At 36.5% G+C, this 23,368-nt stretch overlaps 1 protein-coding gene across 14 annotated transcripts in view; it reads left to right on the forward strand.

Moving 5' to 3' along the window:
• NAV3 (neuron navigator 3) overlaps positions 1-23,368 on the forward strand; it is a 554,479-nt gene that overhangs the window by 306,058 nt on the left and 225,053 nt on the right. Inside the window, exons 1-2 of one of the 14 annotated variants that reach the window (XM_087765094.1) lie at positions 18,426-18,480; positions 18,969-19,035. The exons of the other annotated variants lie outside the window; for them this stretch is intronic. Coding sequence (XP_087621220.1) covers positions 19,024-19,035 — 12 coding nt within the window. The 5' untranslated portion in view covers positions 18,426-18,480; positions 18,969-19,023. Of the gene's footprint in view, positions 1-18,425; positions 18,481-18,968; positions 19,036-23,368 lie in introns of those variants that run through there. 14 annotated transcript variants of the gene reach the window in all.

Below are 23,368 nucleotides of genomic sequence, written 5' to 3' on the forward strand. Positions count from 1 at the left end.
AAAAAAAGTTAGGCAAAACTGTTTGATTTCTCTTTTCTGTTACCAGAATAAACCTTAAATACCAAATAGGCATTTTATTTTGAGGTTTTCAAACCTAGATATATATTTTTTGATAATTCATTATTTTACCTATACATGGTAAAAGTTGTACCAACATGTGCCAACATGAACAATGCTTAGCTAAATAGGCAAAGAACAGCTTTTAGAGACATCCATTCAGTTTCGAATCTAGAAATACAAGTTTTAGTTGTTCAGTTGCACAGTTCCTGTGTTTGAATACGGTGGCATTATGCAAGAAGCCGAAAAAACAAAACAGTATTAACTGTTTGGCATACTTCATAGCAATTCAGTTGGGAAGGAAGAAGAGAATTTAACGGTCAAAATATTAGAAGCAGCTGTGGATACCTCAAGCAGGTTTAAAACTTTAAGAGAAGTGCATATGGCTTTAAAAGCAAACAGGGAGGAGTGCTGGCATTGGCTCATACAATTTTTGAATGGCAAGGAACATAATATTTCAGTAAGTCTTAGTCAAGCTGTTTTAATTAGCCTACAAAAGAAAAAAGATCTTATGAACTAAAAACATCTTGCACCGAGTGGGTAAACTTGATCAGTTTAGTCTGAATTATTTGGCTTTGGTCTACATGTCTCATTTGATGTTTGTTGGCCTTTGTACAACTGCAGAAGAGTCATGTAGGAGAGAGGGGTTGGAAGCGCTGTAGACTGTTCTTTTCAGAGACATTTGTCCCTCAAATTTGTGTACTTGAGCCAGAGAGTTCAGGGTAATGCTTTGAAAAATAGTGCTTCTTGAAGCATAGCCATATTTATCTGGCATGAATTCATATACAGTGGATACAACACTGGCACAATTACAAAAAAGGAACTGATTACAAAAGTGTATGGAGTGGTGGTTTTAATAGGGTCACAGTTTATTAAAATCATAGCAAGCAGAAAAGGAAAACTCGTTAGAAAATTTTATCTTATTTCTCCTCCCTCCAACCGTCCTCCTATTTATCTATTAACCTACCACTATCTATTTTTTTTATTTTAAACCCAAAGAGAAAAAAAAGATAGGAGATCTTTAAACATTTCACCTTTATCAGGCTCTTCAGCCATGAAAAGAGCAAAAGTTCATTTGGGCAAACAACCATCCTTATTAGGGCCATAGCGGTGAAGGACATTCTGGAAGACTAAAATTAATAGTCTGTGAAATGCTATCAGTTGTCCTTCCTCAGAATAGCATACATCAGACAGCATTCACTGCATACGTAAAATCTGGAGATACTCTGAATGTTGCCTAGTAGATCCAGCTTTTCTAGCTTTTTAGGGCCTAATTTAAATTATTGGTGAACTGAGGCCAAAAGTCCAATATATATACACGTACATATACATATCTCTGAGTTAGAAAAGACTTTGGATGTCTGCAAAGGCATAGGACCCTCTGACTTGAACTCTTCTGACATTAGCCACCTGCTGCATAAGCTATAGGACTAGTAAAATACAGTTGCAGAAGCATCCTGTTCTTTTTACTTTCCAGACAGAAAAGCATTGCAGCCAATTTTTGAAAACTGAGCGGGAAACAGAAAGGAGGCAATAAGAAAAACCCTCTAGAGATTTGAAGTGTTTTTCCTCATGGTTGTTTACAGTACTGTCAAAAGGTGTAATTGTCCTCTTATAGAATAGAGTAGAACTACGTTCCTCCAAGCCATTAGAAAAATTGTTGCTTGGACATGGTCCAGAAATCTATTGCAAATTATGGGTGGACCAGTTTTATCAGCTGATCAAAAGAGCAACTGGGTGTGAAATTATTTTAAAGTAAATCCCTCATACTCCAAATTATAAAGTAATTCACTCTTAATTCCCAAATATATTTATATGAATTGAAGATTTTTTTTTTTTCTTCTTTTCCCTTCTTTCTGGTGTTTTCTCAGTAGAGATTTGGTATTCTTGCAGGTTTTTTTAAACTTGGCTTTCTGTAACTCTTAAGGGGCTTATCCAGATGTTGGATGCTCATTAAAATGAATTCTGTTCCAGTTCAAAACTCTTTGGAGAAGCACTGAGTAAGGCAACAGTCCATTGATTCCCTCATATTAGACTCAGTGTTGGGTTCATTTCATGGACTTAAGTTCAGAAAGTAAAAATGTGCAGCTGTTAGCTCATTTCTCAACAGTGTTTTTGGCCAAAGAAGACTTCTATGTACTATTGCAATTACTTACAGTTTTTTTGTGGTAAAGATAAAGGATGCTCTTTGCTTCCTTCAATCATTGTTGTGTGAATCTGAAGCACCAATGATTAATTGCTTTTAAATGCACACTGACAAAATTGAGTTTTCTGCCATTGGTGAAAGAGGTTCGAAACAACAACATGACCAGACTTTGCTGAGTCTGCTGAGTAATTTCAGCATGTTTAGATTGGCTTGTTTTTATGTTTGGGAGAAGGAAAAAAGAGAACAAGAGTCAACTTTAAAATTCATTTTAAGAGCAGGGTAATCCCACATAAAGTAAGAACATGTTACAATGGAAGGAAGTAAATTCAAGAACACAGAGGTTATGTCCTACTTCCTTTTCTTTTTACACCGGCACATAGTAATTTAATAGACTGTACTAAAGAAGCGGATAGGGAAAATGTATTTTTTTTTTTCCTAGGGAAGACAAAGAATTATTTTTCAGATTTGATTGTTAACTGCAACCATATTTTTTACCTAATGCAGGCATAGTTAATCAGATGTGTAATTTTTGGGTTAGTAGATTGTCCACTCCAGTAAACTGCTTTATTTTTTACCTAAATGCTTTTTCCATCTATTAAAACAGTGATTCCTATTATCTTGGTGAGACCATGATAATGCCAAGGGAACGGTCCCTTTTAAAACATTGCATGTTAAACAAGCTTCTAGAGTGTAGAGCTAAACATGACAGATTTATAATTAATACTCGGATAATTTCAATGCCAGTTTTAAGTAATCCCCCTGCAAAAATTACAGATTGTTGATTTGCGTGTGAATTTTATTTTAATCTTGCTGTTTCATGACCATCAAAAGAAAAACCCAGTTCATGTTAGAGCTATTTCCATCAAATGGAAATAGTCATGAAAGAAGGTTTCCTTTTCCCTAATAACTGAATTTTACCAGCACTGCTCATATGTCTTTACTCACTAACGCATCCATTATTGTAACCATTGTAAGCTGGGTAGTGTGATAATCAGCATATCTTATTTGTTAAATCTTTTAGTATGCTAAATCTTATTGCATTAGATATTCTTTACTTTTGGCCTGCTTTCATTGAAGTGAGAACCTTTGGATTTTCTTATTGGGAAAGAATACAAATTCCCTTGATGTAAAATATACAAGATGCTTCTGGCTGGCTGACTACAGGCAGCATTTGAGGACACATTTAAAGACCTATTTGGCACAAAGAAAGTTGGAATGTGTACAGAAGGAAAAGAAATTATTGAACTGAAAACATTTATAATTAAAACAACATACAAAGATAGTATGACAAAGGCACCTAAAATAAAGACATTTAGCTTTAAGGTTGAAAATGTGGTTCAAAAATAGCTTTCCTATAGCTTACTCCATTTTCGTGGTTCACTGGGAAAAGTATTTGATTGCTCACTGAAATCTATGGCAAATTCTTAATGCATTCTTACAAATAAGGCCAGTATTCATTTGCCCTGAAGGACTCCAAATATTTATCTACATGAATAAATTACCACAATGCTAATTACCACTAATCCAAGGGTTCGGATTTATACTTCTTTGCCATCCTGTGGCCACTCTATGTGCATATCTTTCATTCTAACATAAATGCGAGGAATATTAACCACCAGCTTACTTCACAGTAACTGGTTCTTGTTTCCAACCTTAATTAAAAATATTACTTTGGTTTTACCAGGGCACACAGAGTGGATGGGAACCACTGTTACTGTATGTAACTGTCACTGATATCAAAGGCATTTTTGCAGTTACTTCAGGGGGGCCTGGATTAAAGCAGATGTGAGATGGGGCAAAATTCACACCACACCTGACATCACTTTGGGCTGAGTATTTTATCTGTAAATACATCTGGGACCCATGCATGTCCAAGGACAGAATCTGGTCCTTTAACTTTTTGCCAGAAGGTAAGGATTTGAAAGTCCCAGTGGCCTCAGGGTTGTTATTCATTCTCATGAAACTATCCTAGCACTGAGAGAATTTATTTATAACATATATTAGGAGTTGTCTTTTTTCTTCGGAAGGCTGCACATGTGCACAGCAGCAGTCTTATGGTGGTTGGCAGGTATCCTTGCCTCACTCAAGCATTAAACTGTTGCTTTTTTGCCTGAAATTCCTGCACAGGGAAAGATTATACTCATGGTTGCCATCTGGTTGGCCACGTTCTTTTGTTTTCAAACAGCAGGGAAAATCTATATCAACTGGATAAGGAAAGTTTTTGAAACCTGATTTGACTGTACTGCTTGTTGTGTGTAGCTTTGTGTTTTAAATCACGATCATGTTTTTTTTTTAAACGTATACTACTACTTGCATTTCAAAACATATAACATCTTAACATAATAGACTTGAGCATGAGGGTACTTTATATAGGTCTACTCAAAAGATGTAACTTCCTTGCAGCTTAATTTTCTTGGAAAACTTTCTTCCCTGCTTTGGACAAGGAATTCTTTTTCTGATAAATATTAGGAAGTAATCTTCATATTGTTCCTCTATATCTCTTGCACTGGCTCAGCAGGGTCTAACACTGAAATTTTTGCTCCTCAGGTGTTCTTTGCCAACAGTAAGGGCATGATCTTTGAATCAGCACACAACTTCAGTTAGCCAAACTTGTGTTCTTTATGGCATCTATTATTCTTCAGCAAACACTATTGAAACGAGTTATGTCATGTCTTCTTAAAGTTTCTTTCTGTGATTTTACCTCTCAGATTGACTTCAATTTATCAAAAAAGATATTTTCATTTTCTTTCCTGTCAATATATAGCATCTACTGCGAGGATAGGATATGATTCAACTTACTGCTGTGCCATGGATGTCTGTACATCTCCATGGCTCTCTACTTTCAATCTTATGGAGAGATTGTTGGAACAGGTCTTTGCATGCATTACCTCTGTGCGTGTACATCAGGATGCCAGGAAATGTAGGTCTCCATGCGTTGAATGGCACTCTGTAACAGCTGAGCAGCTTTATGAGGCCTTGGTGTACATGATCAGGGTACTGCAAATTCTGTAAGCTTAATAACTCATAATTCTGCCTAACAGACTTTGGAGCCAAGTCTTTTCCCATTCCTCAGCCAAGGAATAAAACTTTATTCCTAACAATTTTTGCATGCCTTCCTCTTGAACAGAAGGAAAACTGCAAATTTCACAGAGATTGCCATTGCAGCAAATTAGAAGGGCTGATGGTCTTTGATCCCTATAGTAGCCTTGGGATGGAGCAGTAATTCAGATTCTTATTACTTCGGGCCAAGTTAAAAGATGGTCTACCTCACCTTGCTGCGGATGGGAAGATGGATGACCTTAACAGGCATCAGCCTTTTCAGAGTTCCTGTGTGCTTATGACATGATTCCCTCTTCTCTACCACCCACTCACATCTGTTTAAAGATTTGTATAATTTCATATATCACCACAACTCCAGAGACAGCTCAGAGCTTCCCTTCATGGTGTTTTGTGAGCTAGAATGAGTTGCTTTGGCACCTCCTATACTTGCTCCCCACTCAACAGGAAATAAAAGAGGCCTCAATAAAGGTGTTGGCTGCTTTTCTGGTTTTTGTCTGTCCCCTGCTGAGAGCCTCTGGGGAAGCTGGTGTTGATCTTGGAGTGAAAGCTAGTTGTTTGGGTCACTAACCCTAATTTAGACTTTCTAAAGCAGACTTCCTGAAAGGCAGCGTGAGGCATCATTATGTGTTATAAACAGCATGGTAATGCTGTCTAAAACAAGCAAGCTGGTATGCTTTGGGTTGAGACTAGGTGTCTCTCTTCATGTTAAGTATTTCCTCTTAGATCAATAAAGTGGTAGGTTAGTTTCATACATTTTTTATTTTACTTTTTTTTTTTTCTTTACATAGGAAAGGATATAATGCTGACCCTTGCAGAAACCCACTACAAACACTCAGTCTTGATTTTTTAGATGTCATTTAACCAAATCGTAATCCATTTAAAGTGTGGCAGAGATGAAACACAGCTCAGATATTAAATGGAATGAAGAAAAGCATGATTATTAATTCTGAATTCTAAGTTCCCTTGTTGCAGTTTTCTTTTTTGCCACAAATGATACTGAATTATGAACAGTCTTACTCTTCTTGAATGATTGTGGTCTTCATTCTCCCGAGTGGGCAGGTGAAAAAGATGGTGTAATAGACACCAACTGGTTATGCTAAATCTTCCATTAGTATCTATCATTATAGCATTTGTTCAGATGTAACAGCTGAGGAATGTATGGGTTTGACCATTTTGGTCAACTGGCATTTTCTGACTGATATGGACTGTTTCTCTCATGCTGCTGTTAGATATAGGAAAAGGATGCTTATAGACTGGCCTCATCTGTTCATTTGAGAACATTACTGCTAGTTCTAGTTATAGGGTTTTGTGCAGAAAACCACGCAGACATGATCTTGTTTTTAAAACTGAAAGGCCTGTTTGATTTTAACAAGACTGTGCTGATGCCCAAGAAATTTTATCAAGCAACTTCCCAAAACATTTTTTATCCCCACAAGTGTTTTACACCTTACAAGTCTCACTGAAGTCAATGTCAGGTTCTCTTCAGCACACATGAAAATCAGGAAGGCAGATACTGAAGATTAAAACTTTGGATTAAGAGCTACCCTTGACAACACATCCATATCTTTTAAAGGAATCAAAGTGTCAGTGCCTCTTTAAGAAAGCTGCCTGACATTTAGCAAAAATGGTTTTATAAATGTAAGTTTAGGAAATTCCCTGGCAATCACTGAAACTGTGTGGCTCATTATGGCTTTTAACTACCAGATCCTACTGGATATATAGTGTGTGTAGTCAAAGTTATCAAGAAAAAGCAACATGTTTTTATTTCTAAAATTCAAATGGTGCTGTCCTCAGTAACATTTATTTCAAATGTACATGTTGGCCAAATGGTTTCATGATTAGCCTACAAACTATACATCTCTCAAAGATGACCTGGCATCCGCATGTTACTTTGAATATTTGCTAAAGTCATGTGCAATGCATAAGGCACTAGTGCTGTTCCACTTGTGTTTTCTGGATAATGATTAGCCTCCAGTCCTGCTTTCGCAAACACTTAAGCATGGCTGTTATTCTGCTTTTGCCTCCTCTTACCCTCAGTTTTGAGCTAGCACAAGTATTTGAGTAGTCATGTAGATAAATAGATCAGAATTCATAGACTTATACCAGAAACTAAATAAAAAATATGACTTAATCTGGATCTGTTCTCTGGTACTGTTCGCAGACTTGTAACAGGAGACGAAGGGAGGAGTAAGCAGTGGCTGTAGGAAATGGATGGGACTTTTGAACCAGTTGTCAGTTTATATCAATTTAAAACATTCCTTAGGCTAAGACTCAGATTAAATATAAAAACACCAAAGATAAATAGGGGAGGCTTTTTATGACTGTATTTATGTCTCTGATGGACAGGAAACTACTTTTCGAAAGTATTGTGAGTAGACTTTAAATCACTCTAGTGTTATTTCCTATATTTATCTAGAATCATAGGAAGATGTTCTGCTAATCAGCCTGAATCTGAATATGCTTGATTTGAAAATTAACATTAGAATTATACAAAATAAAGCCATGGAAGAGGGAAGTCATATGTAAGAATTAAATAAGAAAGGAATTCTACTGATGATGCAGGATACTGAACATTGCAAGCTTTTCATAAAATCACTGCCGGATGAAATTACAGCTCTAAAGGGTCAGGAGTGAATTCTGTGTATCTGTTGATTTACCTATCAGCATAACTAAATGACCAAAGCCTCCTTTGTATGGCTTTTCCTGGGATGGCATATGTATTTCTATATGCCAATATATATGCACCACACATATTTCTTACATATATCTTAGTGACTGGTCTGATGAAGGAAGTAGGAAATAGACTGACAGACTTTTTAGTAGGGCCTGTAGCAATAGGACTGGGGATAATGGTTTTAAACCAAAAGAGGGTAGGTTCAGACTAGATACAAGGAAGACATTTTTCACAATGAGGGTGGTGAAACGCAGGAATAGGGTGCCCAGAGAGGTGGTAGATGCCCCATCCCTGGAAACGTTCAAGGTCAGGCTGGATGGGGCTCTGAGCAGACTGATGTCCCTGCTCATTGCAGGGGGAGTGGACTAAATGACCTTTAAAGGTCCCTTCCAATCCAAACTATTCTATGATTCTATGATGATTCTATAACTTCCACCTGCAGACCCTATGTAGTCAACTCTATGAAAAGATGTAACTGCTGCCACCAATAAATGCCAAAACTTATGCATAAGGTTGTAAATGGATGTGAAGTACACATATAAAACTGAAAGAACAAAATCACGCAGATGAGAATTACACCAGTTAGGATTACCTCTGAAACAGAACTACCATTCTCTATTTGTTTGCACACACATTCATGGTCATGGAAGCACTTTGGGATGATTAATAACTAAATAGCTTAGATCATGAATATACATCGTATTTGAAGAACAGCATTTATGCCCTCATTCGAACAATGCAGGTGGTTTATTTCTTAGAATGTGTTTCTAGTTCTTTGTATGGCCTTTATAATTGCTGTATGAACATACCTGACACATGAATGTAAAAATGTTCTGAAAGAGTAGGATGGTATTATAATCTTCATTTACTGAATTCTCACTTTGTGCCCGTTACCCACAGAACTGTCATTCCTTTTCTTTGTTTCACCAAAGAGGCATCCTCTCTGATAGCTAATTAATTCCTCTTCCAGCAGCCTCTAAGTTTGCTTTAAATGTTTCCTGTCCCTCTAGGAAGTTTCAAACCCATTTTTGTCTAAGGTCTGATGACACTACAAACTTTAAGACTGCATAACTTTAAAATAAATTTTTCACAAAACAGCCAAGGAAAAAGAGGGGGAAAATGCAGCTTCCTAAAGATTTTCTTCCTGCAGCATGCAAATTGTTTAAGTGGCTGCAGAGTCCATCCATCAGAAGGAACTTATTTGAGATCAGGACTTCAAAAGGTAATCACGAGAGCTAGAATAAGCAGAGCTGATGAACATGAGATTCATAATGTCTCAAATATTAGACACAAAGATTAAGAAGCTATTTACAGTATGCTAATACAGATGACTTATAATGTATGTGTAGGTGTATAATGAATGAAAGCTGCCTGATAATTTCTTTTTTATTTTTTCTTTTTTTCCTTTTACAACAAACTAGCGTCGATCCTGTGCTAGGTCTCAGAAATTAAGGATAAATTTTCTTGTGGAGCTGACGCAATTAAACTAGCAATATTACATTCATACAGTTTTGTACATTCATACAGTTTTTGTAGGAAGCTATGTAAAGAAAGGAGGAATGTTACATCCTGCTTTAAATAAGCATAATGATGCTTCAAAGGAAAAGCACACACATATTTGGAAGGAAGGAAATATTTTAGTTGACTGACAATTTCGCTTTTAAATTAGTCTCAAACAGAATGAAAAGCAGGTATGTGCTTTTGTTTGGGAAACATGAAGGGAATAATTTCTGATTATTTAGAACAGGTCAGAAATTTCCTTGGCTAATCAAATTTATGTGTCTTTTATTATTATTCATTTTATGAGAGCTATTAAGCAGATTTATGAGATGAATAATTCTTTTGAACTTTTATTGCTAAATCAAGTTGAGATATCTGCAAAGATGATATAATTATTATTATCGTTAATATTAGTTCTTAGTATCATCTGATGAGAGATCAGCTCATTTTCTTCTGCCCTACCCCAGGTTTCTCTTTTTATTGTCCATATAAAGATTTGCTCAAGAAACTCTCACCTTTTTCAATTCACCTGATTTTTCATTCACTCAGTACCTCTCTTTCTTCCCTCTTGAGAGCCTCTGTTGCTTCTGAAACATTCTCTGGCTGTGTTCTTTATCATATCTCCTCCACCATTTACAATGTCCCTTTTGTTTTCTCCTCTCACACCCCTCACCTTCTCCTCCACCTTCATGGTGTGCCTGAGTGAGGAAGAAAAATGGAGGAGTGTTTATGGACATGTGTTTTTTGAGAAGGAAAGAGTATTTCTGATTCTGTAAGAGCTTTAATATTTCCCTAGCATGTCAGTCATAAGGGGGGAATTATACAGTCTTGGAAGTAATTTTTAAAATTCAAGAGAGAAAGAGTGATAGAGTATTGTGGACTTTGGCTTGTTCAGATTCTTCCCCATTGAGTTTATTTGGAGGCTCCTGGACATATCAGTTGGCACGTGCTACCTTTTTGTCCAACTAATGGAAATATTCTATTCCACCCTTCATCACAGACAGAAACTGTGTGACAAATACCTTACATAACAGAACAGTTTTCACTTAAAAATGCAGCTCTTATGAGAGTAAAACATTTTTGAACTGCCAAATAATATTTATGGTCTGCAATGTTCATACAAATATAAAGAATGTGTACTGTGAAGAGGAAATATCATTAAATTATGTATCAACATAGTTTATGGATTCATATATTTGTTTAGACTGTGGTAAAAATAATGCAAAATCCCTGTGTGAAGTTTGGGCACAGAATGTAGTTAATTTATTTTGTTGGAGGTATGGTTAGAAATCATGGAAGGGAGAGAGGAAAAGGCTTGAAGAGGAACTGAATAAGTTAGAGTCAGTCAAAGGCAGAAGGTTTTTTCCAGGAGGTGGAGGAGACGCTATGGAAGGGGAATTAATCCCATTCAGTGGCAAGACAAAGAGAGGTATTGGAAAAAGAAGACATCTGTTGGTTAAGTAGAACATAGATTGGCAAGAGATGAAGTGGGACAACTGAAGGAAAACTTTTTTAACATCTCAGAGGAACATATTTTAAATGATATTTTGGAATGGAACAGACTGAGGATTGCAATGCATTTTCATCTGAATATGGAAAGATGATGCCAAATTAGGGAAAATTTAACTTTCTGGAGTGGAATTTAATATTAAGGAATGAATATATTCTAGATTAATATTGGAAAAGGGTATATAGTTTTTTTCAGAGATAGGCACGTGGTTGTGAAAGTGAAAACTGAGCAAGATTCTGGATTTAAGATAAAGATCCATGTTCTGAGCCCTAGGTGTAGAAGTCAGATATGACTTGAGGATTCTCTTTGATTAACAATGTTGATTAACAGTGGCCTGATTTCTACCTGGTGGGACGATGATTTTGAATACATTAAGCAAATGTGAGGTGAACCACCTCAAGTTGGATGAGGGAAGTGGAAACACTCATAAGGTAAAGGAGTGTGTTTATTACCCGTTTGAGATGAGAATCCTTTAAATAGAGGACTTCATCTTAAGAGCAGTCTTGAAAAAAGTCTAGAGGTAAAAACAAAGAACAAAGTAGTTAAATCTGAAAGGTACTATGTTAACAGTGAGATCACAAATTGGATCACCCTCCAGGGATTTAAGAAAACAATCCAAACAATTTTACTTCACTTTTTAGCCAGTGACAGGCATACTTAAGTTTTTCCTCAAAGATTTACTTAAATGAAAAATTCTGTAACTGTGGATGCCTCAAAGTGGTTCTGTCCTGGTTGACCTGGAAAGCTATGTCCCTGTTTTCTTCTTGGGGCTTTCAGGGATTTGCCTTACTCCCCAGAAGGTTTTAATTCTTTGACTAAGCTCCAAACACATCTCACAACACACTGAACACAGTGACTTCAACATGTAGCTGTATTTTCTTTTTCTGTCAAGCTATGACAGAAGGAGGACATGTCTACTTTTTGCTTAATAGTTGAATATTGTCCTTAAATTTTGTACTTACACCAAGAAACAGCAGACGTGAGTTTTAGGCATTTCTCAGCCTGAATCCACAGACCCCCATTTCCTTGAAGAGTTCCCTAGCTGTGCTGCTTTGGATGGGAATATCCACCAGTCTCCCTGTCGAAGTGCAGCGGAGCCAGGAACAGAGGGTACTGGGAACATCCTTCTGACAGCATTCAGAAAAAAATCTTTGTTTGTATTCCATGAGTGAATGAGAATAACACTTTTTGGTAGGATCAACCTATAGGAAAAAGTGTAAGGTAAATTGAATTTTATTAGATTGATGGATGAGAAAAAGTTAAGAGAGGGAAGAGACAAGTCTCCTGGCAGGCTGCATCTGCTGGCTTGAGCAAGGAGAGTGAGATGGCTGCTGCAGCTCACAGAGCATAGACCATGCAGCACATCATAGCTCCTTCTCACTGTGGGGGACTACTCAAAGCAAAGCTTAGGTGGAGAGGGGTTTGGTGACTAGTTAAAAGGTAAAGAAAACCCATTCCCTTTGTATATACTCTCTACAATATGGTGAGGGGAAATCAGTCTATTTGAATTTAAGTGTAAGTGATATGAACCGCAAGTTCCTATGTACTTTTAGCAGATACTTCTACAGAGGATGAAACGTGTTCGTATTGACTGAATATATCAAAAAAGTCCCCAGCATAACAAATATGTCTATGGAGGAATATGTGCCTGAATGCCAGATATGTGGAATAACAGGTTAAAGGCCCTTAAATATTGCTCCTTGTGAAAGTTGGCTTTGCACCATAAAAGTGAAGGGGTAGACCACCAATGAATAACTTGAGAAGATTTATAGCAAACATTACTTCTGCAGGATTAGATGACGTGATAGTTTTATAATACTCTGAACTTTGTAAGAAAGAATAGAAAGGGACAGCTTGCTTTGTGAGAACAGAAATTTCCACAACCAATCCCTCAGTTTTTTCTTTTGTTTTCTGATAGGGCAAAATGGATTTAATATTAGAAATATGTTCTCCCTGGATCCAATTTCAATCTCGGCCACACTCTTTAAATAAGAATCTATAATCCAACTGACCGCTCTTGCAAAGTTCCCTCTAATATATCTGTAAACCAAAATATGTGTGCGAGCACAGACTGCATGAGTTTAACTAAATTGGCTTGAAACACACATATTTTAGCTAAGTGAGTGCAGGATTTTGTGCAGACAATGTCTATATCACCTGCCTATGTGTTCTGTTTTAGTTAGGAAATATCAGAATGGAATGTCTGTGAGGGGAGGAGAAAATTCAGTTATAATCAGTTATTAGAGGGTTTTTAATGCAAACCACATTATGAAGGGAATAACTACCATTCTTCAACTGGTTAGTATGAAGGCTACTAAGAATCTAGGACTTTTGGAAAAGTAAAACAAAACCCCTTCTTGCTGGGAAATATTTTTCCATCTTAATAGGGGAAAAATAAGAAATATCCATAGAGATAAAGAGGAAATAATCTTTGAATGTTTAACGCTATAATTTAAAGCATTTCAAGAAAAAATAACCAAATCTGCTCTTGATTATACACAACTTTCAATGAGTCAAAAGGGGGTAGCACATTCACATCCAAAGGATAGAATTTGGCTCATGGACATAAGGAAAAGAAGAGACTTGAGAAATGCAAACTCCATATAACCATCATCATCATTATTGTAATAATACATGTGGTTGAATTTTAGAAAGTGTTTGCAATTGTGGTGACAAATGATAAATAAATTAGAACAAGTGACAGAAAACACAACTGGAGATTATTGCTGTTCAGTAACAGACACAGTGCAGGGTCATCTCCAAATTTACATGAGGCATATATTTTGAATTTAATTCTTCCCAGATATGTGTCATTTGCTGTTGAGGTATTGATGGGGTTTTTGTAAATTACCTATTATAAATATATTTAACTCATAAGTTTTGCAGTAAAATCTTATTTAAAGTTTCAAACTTTAAAATCACTTAAAAGCGTGAATTTGTGCATGAAGAACTGTCCTTGTATAATCAAAGGAACTGTGAAATCCTTTAATTACCGTATCTTTGTAATTCATATAACACCTGTGTAATTTCCAATTGAGAAGACACTGCTGTGTCTGTGTCTGGTTGTGCTTAGGATGCCTCAAATGACCAAGTGTCCGTGTTGATAATTACCAGGCTATAGTGAACTGGGCTAAGAGCTGTTGGCAGAACTGTTCTACTTCTTTCCACCACCTGCAAATGCAGAACACAAGAGAGAGCTAAAATGAAATAAATAGCAGCTGTTCTTTTCCCTGCTTGATAAGTTGGTCTTATACCAGAAATCTCCTTGAGAGTTCAAAGTATTGGAGACAGGAAGATAGGAAGGCGTCATGAGCTGTGTTAACTTGAAATAGTTCATAGAAAGGGTGATGTGAACAGAAGGGCTGTTGATGACTAAAATCTTGCAATCTGTTTTTGTGGCCCTAAGGGGAAATTATGGTAGTTCATCTTCCTAGAATAAGGCTGGATAGTTTATAGTAATGTTTGATAACTAAGTACACTGTGTGGCTGTTATTAACTTTTAGATAACAAAAAAGATCGGATAGATTATATAAAGAATTATATTCTATAATTCTTATGAAAGGCAATACTGTCTTGCTTTAAAAACAGAGATGCATCTCTTTAAATGAGCTTTCCATAGAAATGCAAAGGTGGACTGTTCCATAAGGCTCAGGTGAAGATTTATAATCTTTTGATTTCCCCACTGTAATGCAAAAGTTAGTCCTGATCTTCAATAAATCCTGGATTCCTTTTTAATGTAAATATATGTGGACATTGTCTGCATATGCATATTTAGAATTTCAGACTTGTCAAGCAATATTAAAATTATCTTATTCTGAAAACACCAGAAAGTGAAATTAATATTTAAAAAATGTGATCAAGATTCAACTGGCCTCAAATATATAACATATCTTCCAGCACTCGCATGTTTTCCGCTACTCAGATCATGCACTTTATAAAATAAAGACAAGATCTGAATTATAAATATTCTATAGTCCTCCAATGAATCTACAGTAATTGATTCTAAGGGTTATAACTTACATACTGGATTACTTTCTTACTGAGAAAAAACTTATACTGGAGAGAGAGCTTCTCCAGAGGCTGTTTGTCTGTCCATCTCAGTGCCCAATAAATCTCAAGATCAATCCTCACCTCAGCTATGTTCCCTGAAATCCTGAATATTTTTATTTTAGAAGTCAGGCATATGGAGCTGGCAAAGCCTAGCATTTCTTTCTTTTATTTATTCTCATCCAGTTATAGTACTATATCCCATTCATCAGATTAACCTTTATCTATTTTCTGAGACTTGAGTCATGCTTCTCCCTTCATATTTTAAGTCAAAGTTGATTGTGACTTGTGGAAAGGAGAAGGGAGCAGGTTTCTGCTGATGATTCTGAACTCAAAAAAATGGGTGGACCAGTGGATAATCCTACATGATTCATACTGTTCTTTCAGGATTTCAAGAGTGCTTGCTATACTTGAAAGGAAGATCAGAGGCTTGGAACGGAAAAGGCTTTGAATATTCATTTCAAATATACTGGAATACAGATAGCAAATAATAACCACACCATCCTTAACTGCAGTCTTCATTTCACAGAGCTCTCTAGTTGCTAATAACCCCATATTTTTAAAATGTGTTTGATCTTTGAATGCCTAATGAAATGCCCCCACTTGGATCTTGTCTGTTATTAGTATTTTGCTTGAAATAGACAACACTGATGTGAAATTCATGTCAAAATTAAAAACATCTATATTCAAGAACACCAGTCACTGATAAAGACTCGTTTGTAAAGCATTCAAAGAATAAGTCTCCTACTCATCCTGCCTACTTTCTTTCCTTATCAGTGCCAGGGATAAACCTTGGCTAACTCTTGTTGGCATGACTGCAGGAAACAGAGACCCCAACAGAAACAGCAATGTACATCACTGCTATTTCTCCCTTTTTTGTGTCTGAGCTGCATGTGCTATTTCAGGTCCTACTCACCAAGGCCAAGGTTTGCATTGTTGCGTGAATGTACAATGGCTGGTGGAAATGCCCATTATAGCTGGGGATGTAGTTTTACCCTTTAGTCGGTTTGTACAACAAAAATGCATTGGTTTGGCCTTGCCTAAGGTCAAGCATACTTTTTCCTTTCAGTACAACAGCACAATGTTGCAAATAAGATAGTTAAAAATAATTGATCCAATAAAATTAGGAGCAAAAATTCTGGAGAATGTTTCTATTGTTAATAAACTTTGCAAAATCTCTTTCTTTAAGGAAATAGAAATGTTGAGTCCAAGCCAAAATATCTGATATCATACTTATGTAGATAAAAACACTATTTTTTTTTTAATTTTCACAAATCATAATTCAATTTATTCTGGTAATTTAAATTATTAACATGTAAGGAGTTTGGAAACCTATTTGCCATTTGCTGGCTTTTTGCAGTTTGAGCTGTACTTTATCCTCATGCAGAGTATATGCATATGACAATAAAGATAAGCCTAGCAAGACATTGTAAGGATAGTTCAAAAAACTTTGGCTGAGCCACTGCACAAAGGTGAAGTTGATCCTAGGTGAAATGTATAGGTCTTATTTACACTGAAAATTGCTTGATTATTTGTAGAATCCTGTTAGATAATGATTCAAATGAGCCAACATTCATAACTGCTAACAGATGAGAAAAATAAATCTGCAGTTCAAATACCAGTTATGACTGCTCTGTCATAATTGGAAGCTAATGCTGAAGTTCCCTTCAATTTACCAAGTGGGTTTGCATTTGCCTTCCTGAGAAGGCAGGTGAATATGTTATTTGCACACACATAGTCACACACACATACACTATTTGAAGTAAAATTAAAATAATTGCAAATAAAATTAGAGTTATAGTAATGGTACCGATAATAGTTCCATTGGTCTGTAAAGCCAAGAGGTGGTGAAGATATAAAAGTGTTCAAAGAAAATAATGTAGTAGAAAAGCTACACTGCTTCTTCTCATCTTCTGTGTACTGTGGAAAATGCTGGGAGATATACTTTCACCAGAGCCCTTCTCTATGAGGAACTCACAAGAACTTCTGTACCAACCTGGTGTGACTCTAGAAATCATTATTATGAATGAAATGCACAAAATGAACAGTAACATCTTGACAAGGTCAGGTATTATTCACCCCAGAGTTCTAAAGAATAGCCTGCAATGGTATGTAATATCTTGCTTAAATGTACTTGGGAACCAGAGAACTGCATGACACCAAGTATGACACCAGTTTCTAAACAAGTTTGCAGGAAGAGTAAGAGGCTCCAACATCAGTACCAGGAAAATTAGCAGTAACATGATGCATTTGGGCTGACACAGCAGGAAGACCAGCCTCCCAGGCTTTCTGCTGTTCTTTGAATGAGTCCAAAAGCATGAGGAGAAGGTAGATCTAGCTGATACAGTCCACCTCGATTTTCAAAAGGTTTCCAACATGCTTCCTAATAAAAAACTTTTGAAGAAACTAAGCAGCCATCGCATGAAAGCTAAGAACTCTTACATTTTATGGCATGCAGTTTGTTGAAACAAGGATTAGGAATATATGGTCACCTCCTGTGGTGAATAGGCATAGGCATTATCAGTGAAGTTCTGCAGGGATTGGTGCTAGAACCATGGGCGTAAAAGACCCAAAGAAGGGATGAGAAGTTGCCTGACAAAGTTATGTATGTTGTTATGTATGTTATGTTATGTTATGTTATGTTATGTTATGTTATGTTATGTTATGTTATGTATGAAGTTATTCAGGCAAGGGCTGACTGAAGAAGTTGCGGAACACTATGAGACTGAGCAGCTGAGGAAAGAAACAGCAGATGAAATTTTTCAGAGATAAATTTTTTAAAAAGGCACATATGAAGAATCACCCTAACTTCACACATTAAATGATAGTGTCTATCCTTACTGCTCAAGAGTAAGACCTTCAGTTTATAATCAATAATACTATGGAAATGTCAGCTCAGTTGCCAATGTGGTAAGAAAAGAAAGCTAAATATTAGGAATTATTGGGAAAGCAAGAGAGAAGGAAGTAGCAAATGTAATTTCACCATCCATGCCATTGTGCCAATACATGCTGTCTTAAATACACATCTTGAATACTTCTTGCACGTCTGGTCTTTCCATCTAAAAATAGGATGAAGTAGAAATGGAAAAGTTGCTGAGGACAGAGCAAGAATGACCAAAAATATGGAATGACTCCTGTAGAAGGAATGACTAAGTGAACTTCAGTCTGCAAAATACATGACTGAAAGAAGTCTGTGAAATCAAGAATGGCATGGAGGGAATGCCAATGGCTTAGAGAGAGGGGACAGCCATTCTCTTTCTCTTCTGATAGAATAACTAGAAGGCCACAAGTGAAGCTATAGAAGCCAAGCTCAGAACAAAGAAACAAAGTAATTCTTCATGCAACTAGTATTTGAGCTGTTGAACCACTTGCCGAAGGATTTAGTGGATGCTGACATTTTACACAAGGTCAAGAGGAGACCGAACAAGCTCATGCAAGATAAATTCACTAACTACCTAAAAAATACACCTCGCTAAAGTTCTTCAGGTGAGAATGTTTGACAACTGCAGCTATAAGGAAGGGGTATTATGTATACTTGCTGGTTTTGCACATACTTTCTTGAGCATCCTCTTTTTAGCTTCTGTTAGGGACTGGTTAGTGGACTAGATGATCTTTTGCTCTTACCAAATATGGCCATTCTTATATTCATACCAAGTTTTAAACTTCTTATTTTTGGAGAGAAAAAGAGATTTCAAATGAAAGGATAGTTTATTTCTCTCTCTCTCATTTTTTTATACTGGGTTTTCTGTCTAACAGTCTGTCTAGGCATCTCTTATGTTGGTTAGTGAACTTGATTAAAATAAATATTAGTTTTAGCTTAAGGAAGTTAAATTTTGGATGTGCTTTTCAGTCACTTTCCCAGACACTGGGGAAAATGGAACAAAGTTCCTGTATTCAACCAAAAAGCGAAGACTTATTTGCCATTACAGTCAGTAACTTAGATAAAGATTAACTTTCTGAAGTCTGCTTTACAGATTCATCTCTACAAGTGATGAGAAATGTTCCCAGCATTCCACAAAAGAAATTAGAATGACTAATAAAGTAAGATTTTATTTTTAAAAATTTTTATTCCATTTCAGTAAAAGTTTTGTTTTAATTAAAAGGCTAAGTGGAATTGGAGTAAAGTAAAGAAATTCTGTTGATTAATTCTGTGTCATTCTTAGTGCACTGTGGATTACAGATGAGTTCTGCTCTGAACAAGATGAATGAAAAAGTTCCTAAGAATTGTTTTTCATATGTCATACATGAAAAAATGTGGGTTAGCAGAGTTCAACATTGAAATATTCTCTTAATCTCTCCCTTAGTGAAGCAAAACATTAATTCCTTGCTGAAATTGAACATAGAATCAAGACTCATAAGTGTCTGCCCAGGTTGATTTAACTTGAAAAATCAGCTGAGAGAGAATTGGAAGTGTGCACATAAATGAGCAGTAAAATCAGATTCTTAGTGAACACAAGGAAACAGCCTTCAGTTTGTTCTTAGTAAAATGTCATGATGGGTGGATTTTGTCAGGCAAGGAATTTTTTCCACAGAAAATGGAAAGGCATGCCAGGCTAGATCAAATAAAGAATGTAAGTGTCTACAGCAAGATGATTGAAGTCTTTCAGCCCAGGATCTCCTGACACCTTAGCCTTTAGTACCTTAAATTTACCAGATGTCTCTCAGTGTAACTTTAGAGCCCACTAGGAACATGGCTATTGGCTCTGGAACATGCCCAAACTGTCCTATTCTTCTGCCTGAGACTGGTCAGAGATTAAAACCTGGGCAGAAGAGTCTGTGTGCTTTTTGGTGGCAAGAAGGTATTCTCAACAATCAGAAGCTCTTAAAAATGCATTTTGCATTTTTAATGCAAATACATTGACCACCTTTGGGGGGGGTTGTTTTAAATAAAAATGTGTGAAAATTTTCACACATCCTTTTATAAGTCTGATGATTACAGACACCTGAGAGGAAGAGTCTGAAGTTCTGACTCCTACTTAGGGAGTCAAACCCGCCTTTCATACTTCATGCAGGGGAGCTGAAATCACCAGACTATGGGCAAATGTAGAGCGAGGTTACTCTTCTTCTGTTGGATTTGAATCACTTCACTGCCAATAATGGAAATTTGGAGAAGAACATAGGTTAGTTCATCTCACTGAGTCCGTCCCTCATTTGAGAAAGGTGGGCCCTGACTTCCAGTCTTGCTTTAAGGCCTGTTTACTTAGTGTCTGTTTAACATACAAGGTCAAAGAAATACTGGGAAAAGAAACATGCAAGTCCTTTCAACATACGGAGTACAGAGGTAGGCACCATCCTTCCTTTGCCACCTCAGCTGTGACAGAAAAGTGTAAGCCTTGCTTAGTTCACAAATCCTATGAGATCTCAAGAAAGTGGAGGCTTCTCTGAGACATTTACCTGAGTCTCCGTCTTTGGACATGCTCCTCTCTGAAGTATTTCTTTAGGCAAGCCCTAGGCAGTTGTAAGTCTGATAAGTGGATCACTTAGACTGCGTTTTGGTGATGTCTACTTTTTTTGCAAGCACTATATAAGTAGCCTAGATGCCTAAAAAAGAATTACAGATTCTACTTCATAGAAAAAGGTTTAAAGTTAGTCAATTTAATATCTGATTTTTATATACCTTTGTCATTTACTGGAACTGCTCTGTTCCCATGCTTTGTTGGGAGTCTCTATATCTCAGCCTGATGATCTCAAATATGCTCCTTTATAAACATTCTGGGAGATTCCATTGACTGATGTGTTCACACCTGTAAACAGGATCATAGGTATTGTTCAACAAAACTGACAGCAGAAAATTCAGCAACTAGCTTAGCCATTTTCATTTTTTTTTCATTCCCTGTCCAGATTTTGTTTGTAGTTATCAGATTTCCTTGATGTGCTCCATAGATGGCAAATAATTAAACTTACCTGTACAAATCAGTAGATGTTGCCTACTGTGTGATAATTGCTTAGGAGACCAGGAGACTCTGATGCTTCAGCTTTATCCAGAAAACTAGGTCATTGAGGGACATCATAAACAATCTGCGGTTGGATATGGTGTGGAAAGAGAGGTACAGCAGTAGTCTGTAGTGGGACATGATGTGGAAAAAGAGGTGCAGCAGATTTCCCCTTTGTAACTGTTATGGTGGTTCCTGGAAACCCTGCATCAGTTTTCTCTAGAGGCCACCCAACTGCCCTAATGAATCAAAGCCTTGTGATCTGAACAGCCCAGGCTGCTCTAATAGGGCATTTTATTTCCTAATGAGTCTTTACTATCATGTTCTCTTTTCTCCTCGCTCCAATTTATCAGGGTTGTATTTAATTTCTGTGATCACTTGAGGGGAAAAAAAAAAAAATGATGCGTGGAGTTCTAGGTTATATCAGTGAATGCATATTAATGATTTGACCTCAAATCTTGCTAAATATGTCAAAAGCCAACTAAAACAGAGCTCTAATAATTTTGCAAAGTGGAGATTTTCACATAATGTAGGGATTCCATTTGGGGCCTATTCATTTTGGTGAATTGTGCTGAAGAATGAGGAAGAACACAATATTTCTATTAAATAAGAATGTACTTTTTTGCAACCTCAGCTTTTTTAAAAATTTCAATGATTTTTACGTGGTTTAAAGAGAACGATAAACTCTTGAAAAATATGATCTTCGTAATTCTGAGAGCCTCAAACAAAGAAAAAGCAGATCATGCTTAGCTTCCAACTTATCACATAATTTAACCCATCATTTCAAGTTATATTCTCTGTACCTGTGAGACTTAATTTTGTGTTTTTGGAATGAAATTCAGCTCTCCTTAAATACTGTCATTAGACCATAGCCTATTAAAAACCTTCAGTGAAACAGGATTTACGAGAGAATTTAGTGGGAGTAGTCCACTTATTCCTAACTCAGGAGGCCTGTGCCCCTGCAGAAGCTTCCAAACCGCTCCTTGAGGAACATCTCTGCTACTGCGTCCTTATAATCGTATTTTGTGAAGATAGCATTAATTTGTACATCTACTGCACATACATGCATTCGTTTCTGTCTGCAGATCAAAGCATTTAAACAGCGCAAAAGGGCATATAGTTGGATTTCTACAGCCCCTTAGTTCTTAGTCAAAATGCTCTTAAGAAAAACTGTCTTAATATTAGTATCCAAATAAGGTTTAAAATCATACAGCATTTATCAGTGACAATTACACTGTTTTTGGACATTCCTGACTATAGCTCAGTTTAATGCTTTCTTATTTTTCTGGTGCTTTAATTATCTTCCTAACTGTGTCTAAGGACATTCTCAGAGAATGTGTTAAGAAAAATCCCTCCAACAACACATCTCAAGAAAAAAATTACACAAAAAAAGTTTAAATCACGAAAATTTGAAATTAATAATACCAATTTAAATGGAATTAATGGAAAACAAAACTAATGAGAACTGCATAGAGCCTTTTACTTCTCCAAGGCTGCGATTCAGTTTAAGTCCACATCAGTAGTTACTAGCTATGTGATGGCCTATGTAGGATAAGTGTGTGGTCTTGCATGTGAACAGATGTTGATATTTCAGAAGTCCACACTACAACTGGAACCAATTAATACCCTGCTAGAGATCACAGCAAGGAGGCCAATGACTGAGATAAGCTTGGAGACTAAACTGTCCTCTGACCCAAGAGATGGTTTTGCCAGTGGCAGCTGACGTAGTCATCATTAAGAAACTTGCTATCCTCCATATCATATGCGTGCTTTGGGTAAACAGAGAAATTCCACATTTTCAGATTTCAGAGGTCTTTGATGACTGTTAGAGTCATTTAAAAATAGGATGTGTAAAAACGGTAAACTCCAGTGTCCTTGTCTTTTTTTCGTGCAGCAGCATTGAGGATAATGATTTGCATCTTCATAGTAGTGTTGCCAGATCTTGCCAACCCAATTACTTATAAATGCTTATTTGTAATGATGGCGATAAAAGTCCCATGGATACTTTACCTGTCTTTAAATGTATGTTGCTTTTTCAAACCCCATATGTGTATGGAGAGGTGTAAACTGCAGCATCTTAATAAAGATCTCTTTGTACCCAGAGACATGAAAAGCTGAAATTATATGGCTGGAATACCTGCTCTTTTAGGGAAAAGCTTACAGTCTCATGAAAGATTTCAATGTGAAGAAATTAAGGTGCTTGACTGAATCATTTGTGTACAGTTCCATACAGTGACTTCCAAATTTTGGACCTACTTCAAAAAAGCAATAGATGTATAGGATACCAAAGAGATGATAGCAGTTCATTGTTCTTGCCAACATGTTAAATTCCAGTTTGCTCACTGGAACCTGAGGTAATTTGTAACATTTTCAGGATGGTGAGGAGGTCTTCATCTGTCTCAATTTTATATTTGTGCAGTGAAAAGCAGTCTGTCAGTATA

This window comes from Nipponia nippon, unplaced genomic scaffold, assembly GCF_047370975.1.
Source record: "Nipponia nippon isolate SJK-2023a ecotype South Korea unplaced genomic scaffold, ASM4737097v1 scaffold_3, whole genome shotgun sequence".
Taxonomy (NCBI): domain Eukaryota; kingdom Metazoa; phylum Chordata; class Aves; order Pelecaniformes; family Threskiornithidae; genus Nipponia; species Nipponia nippon.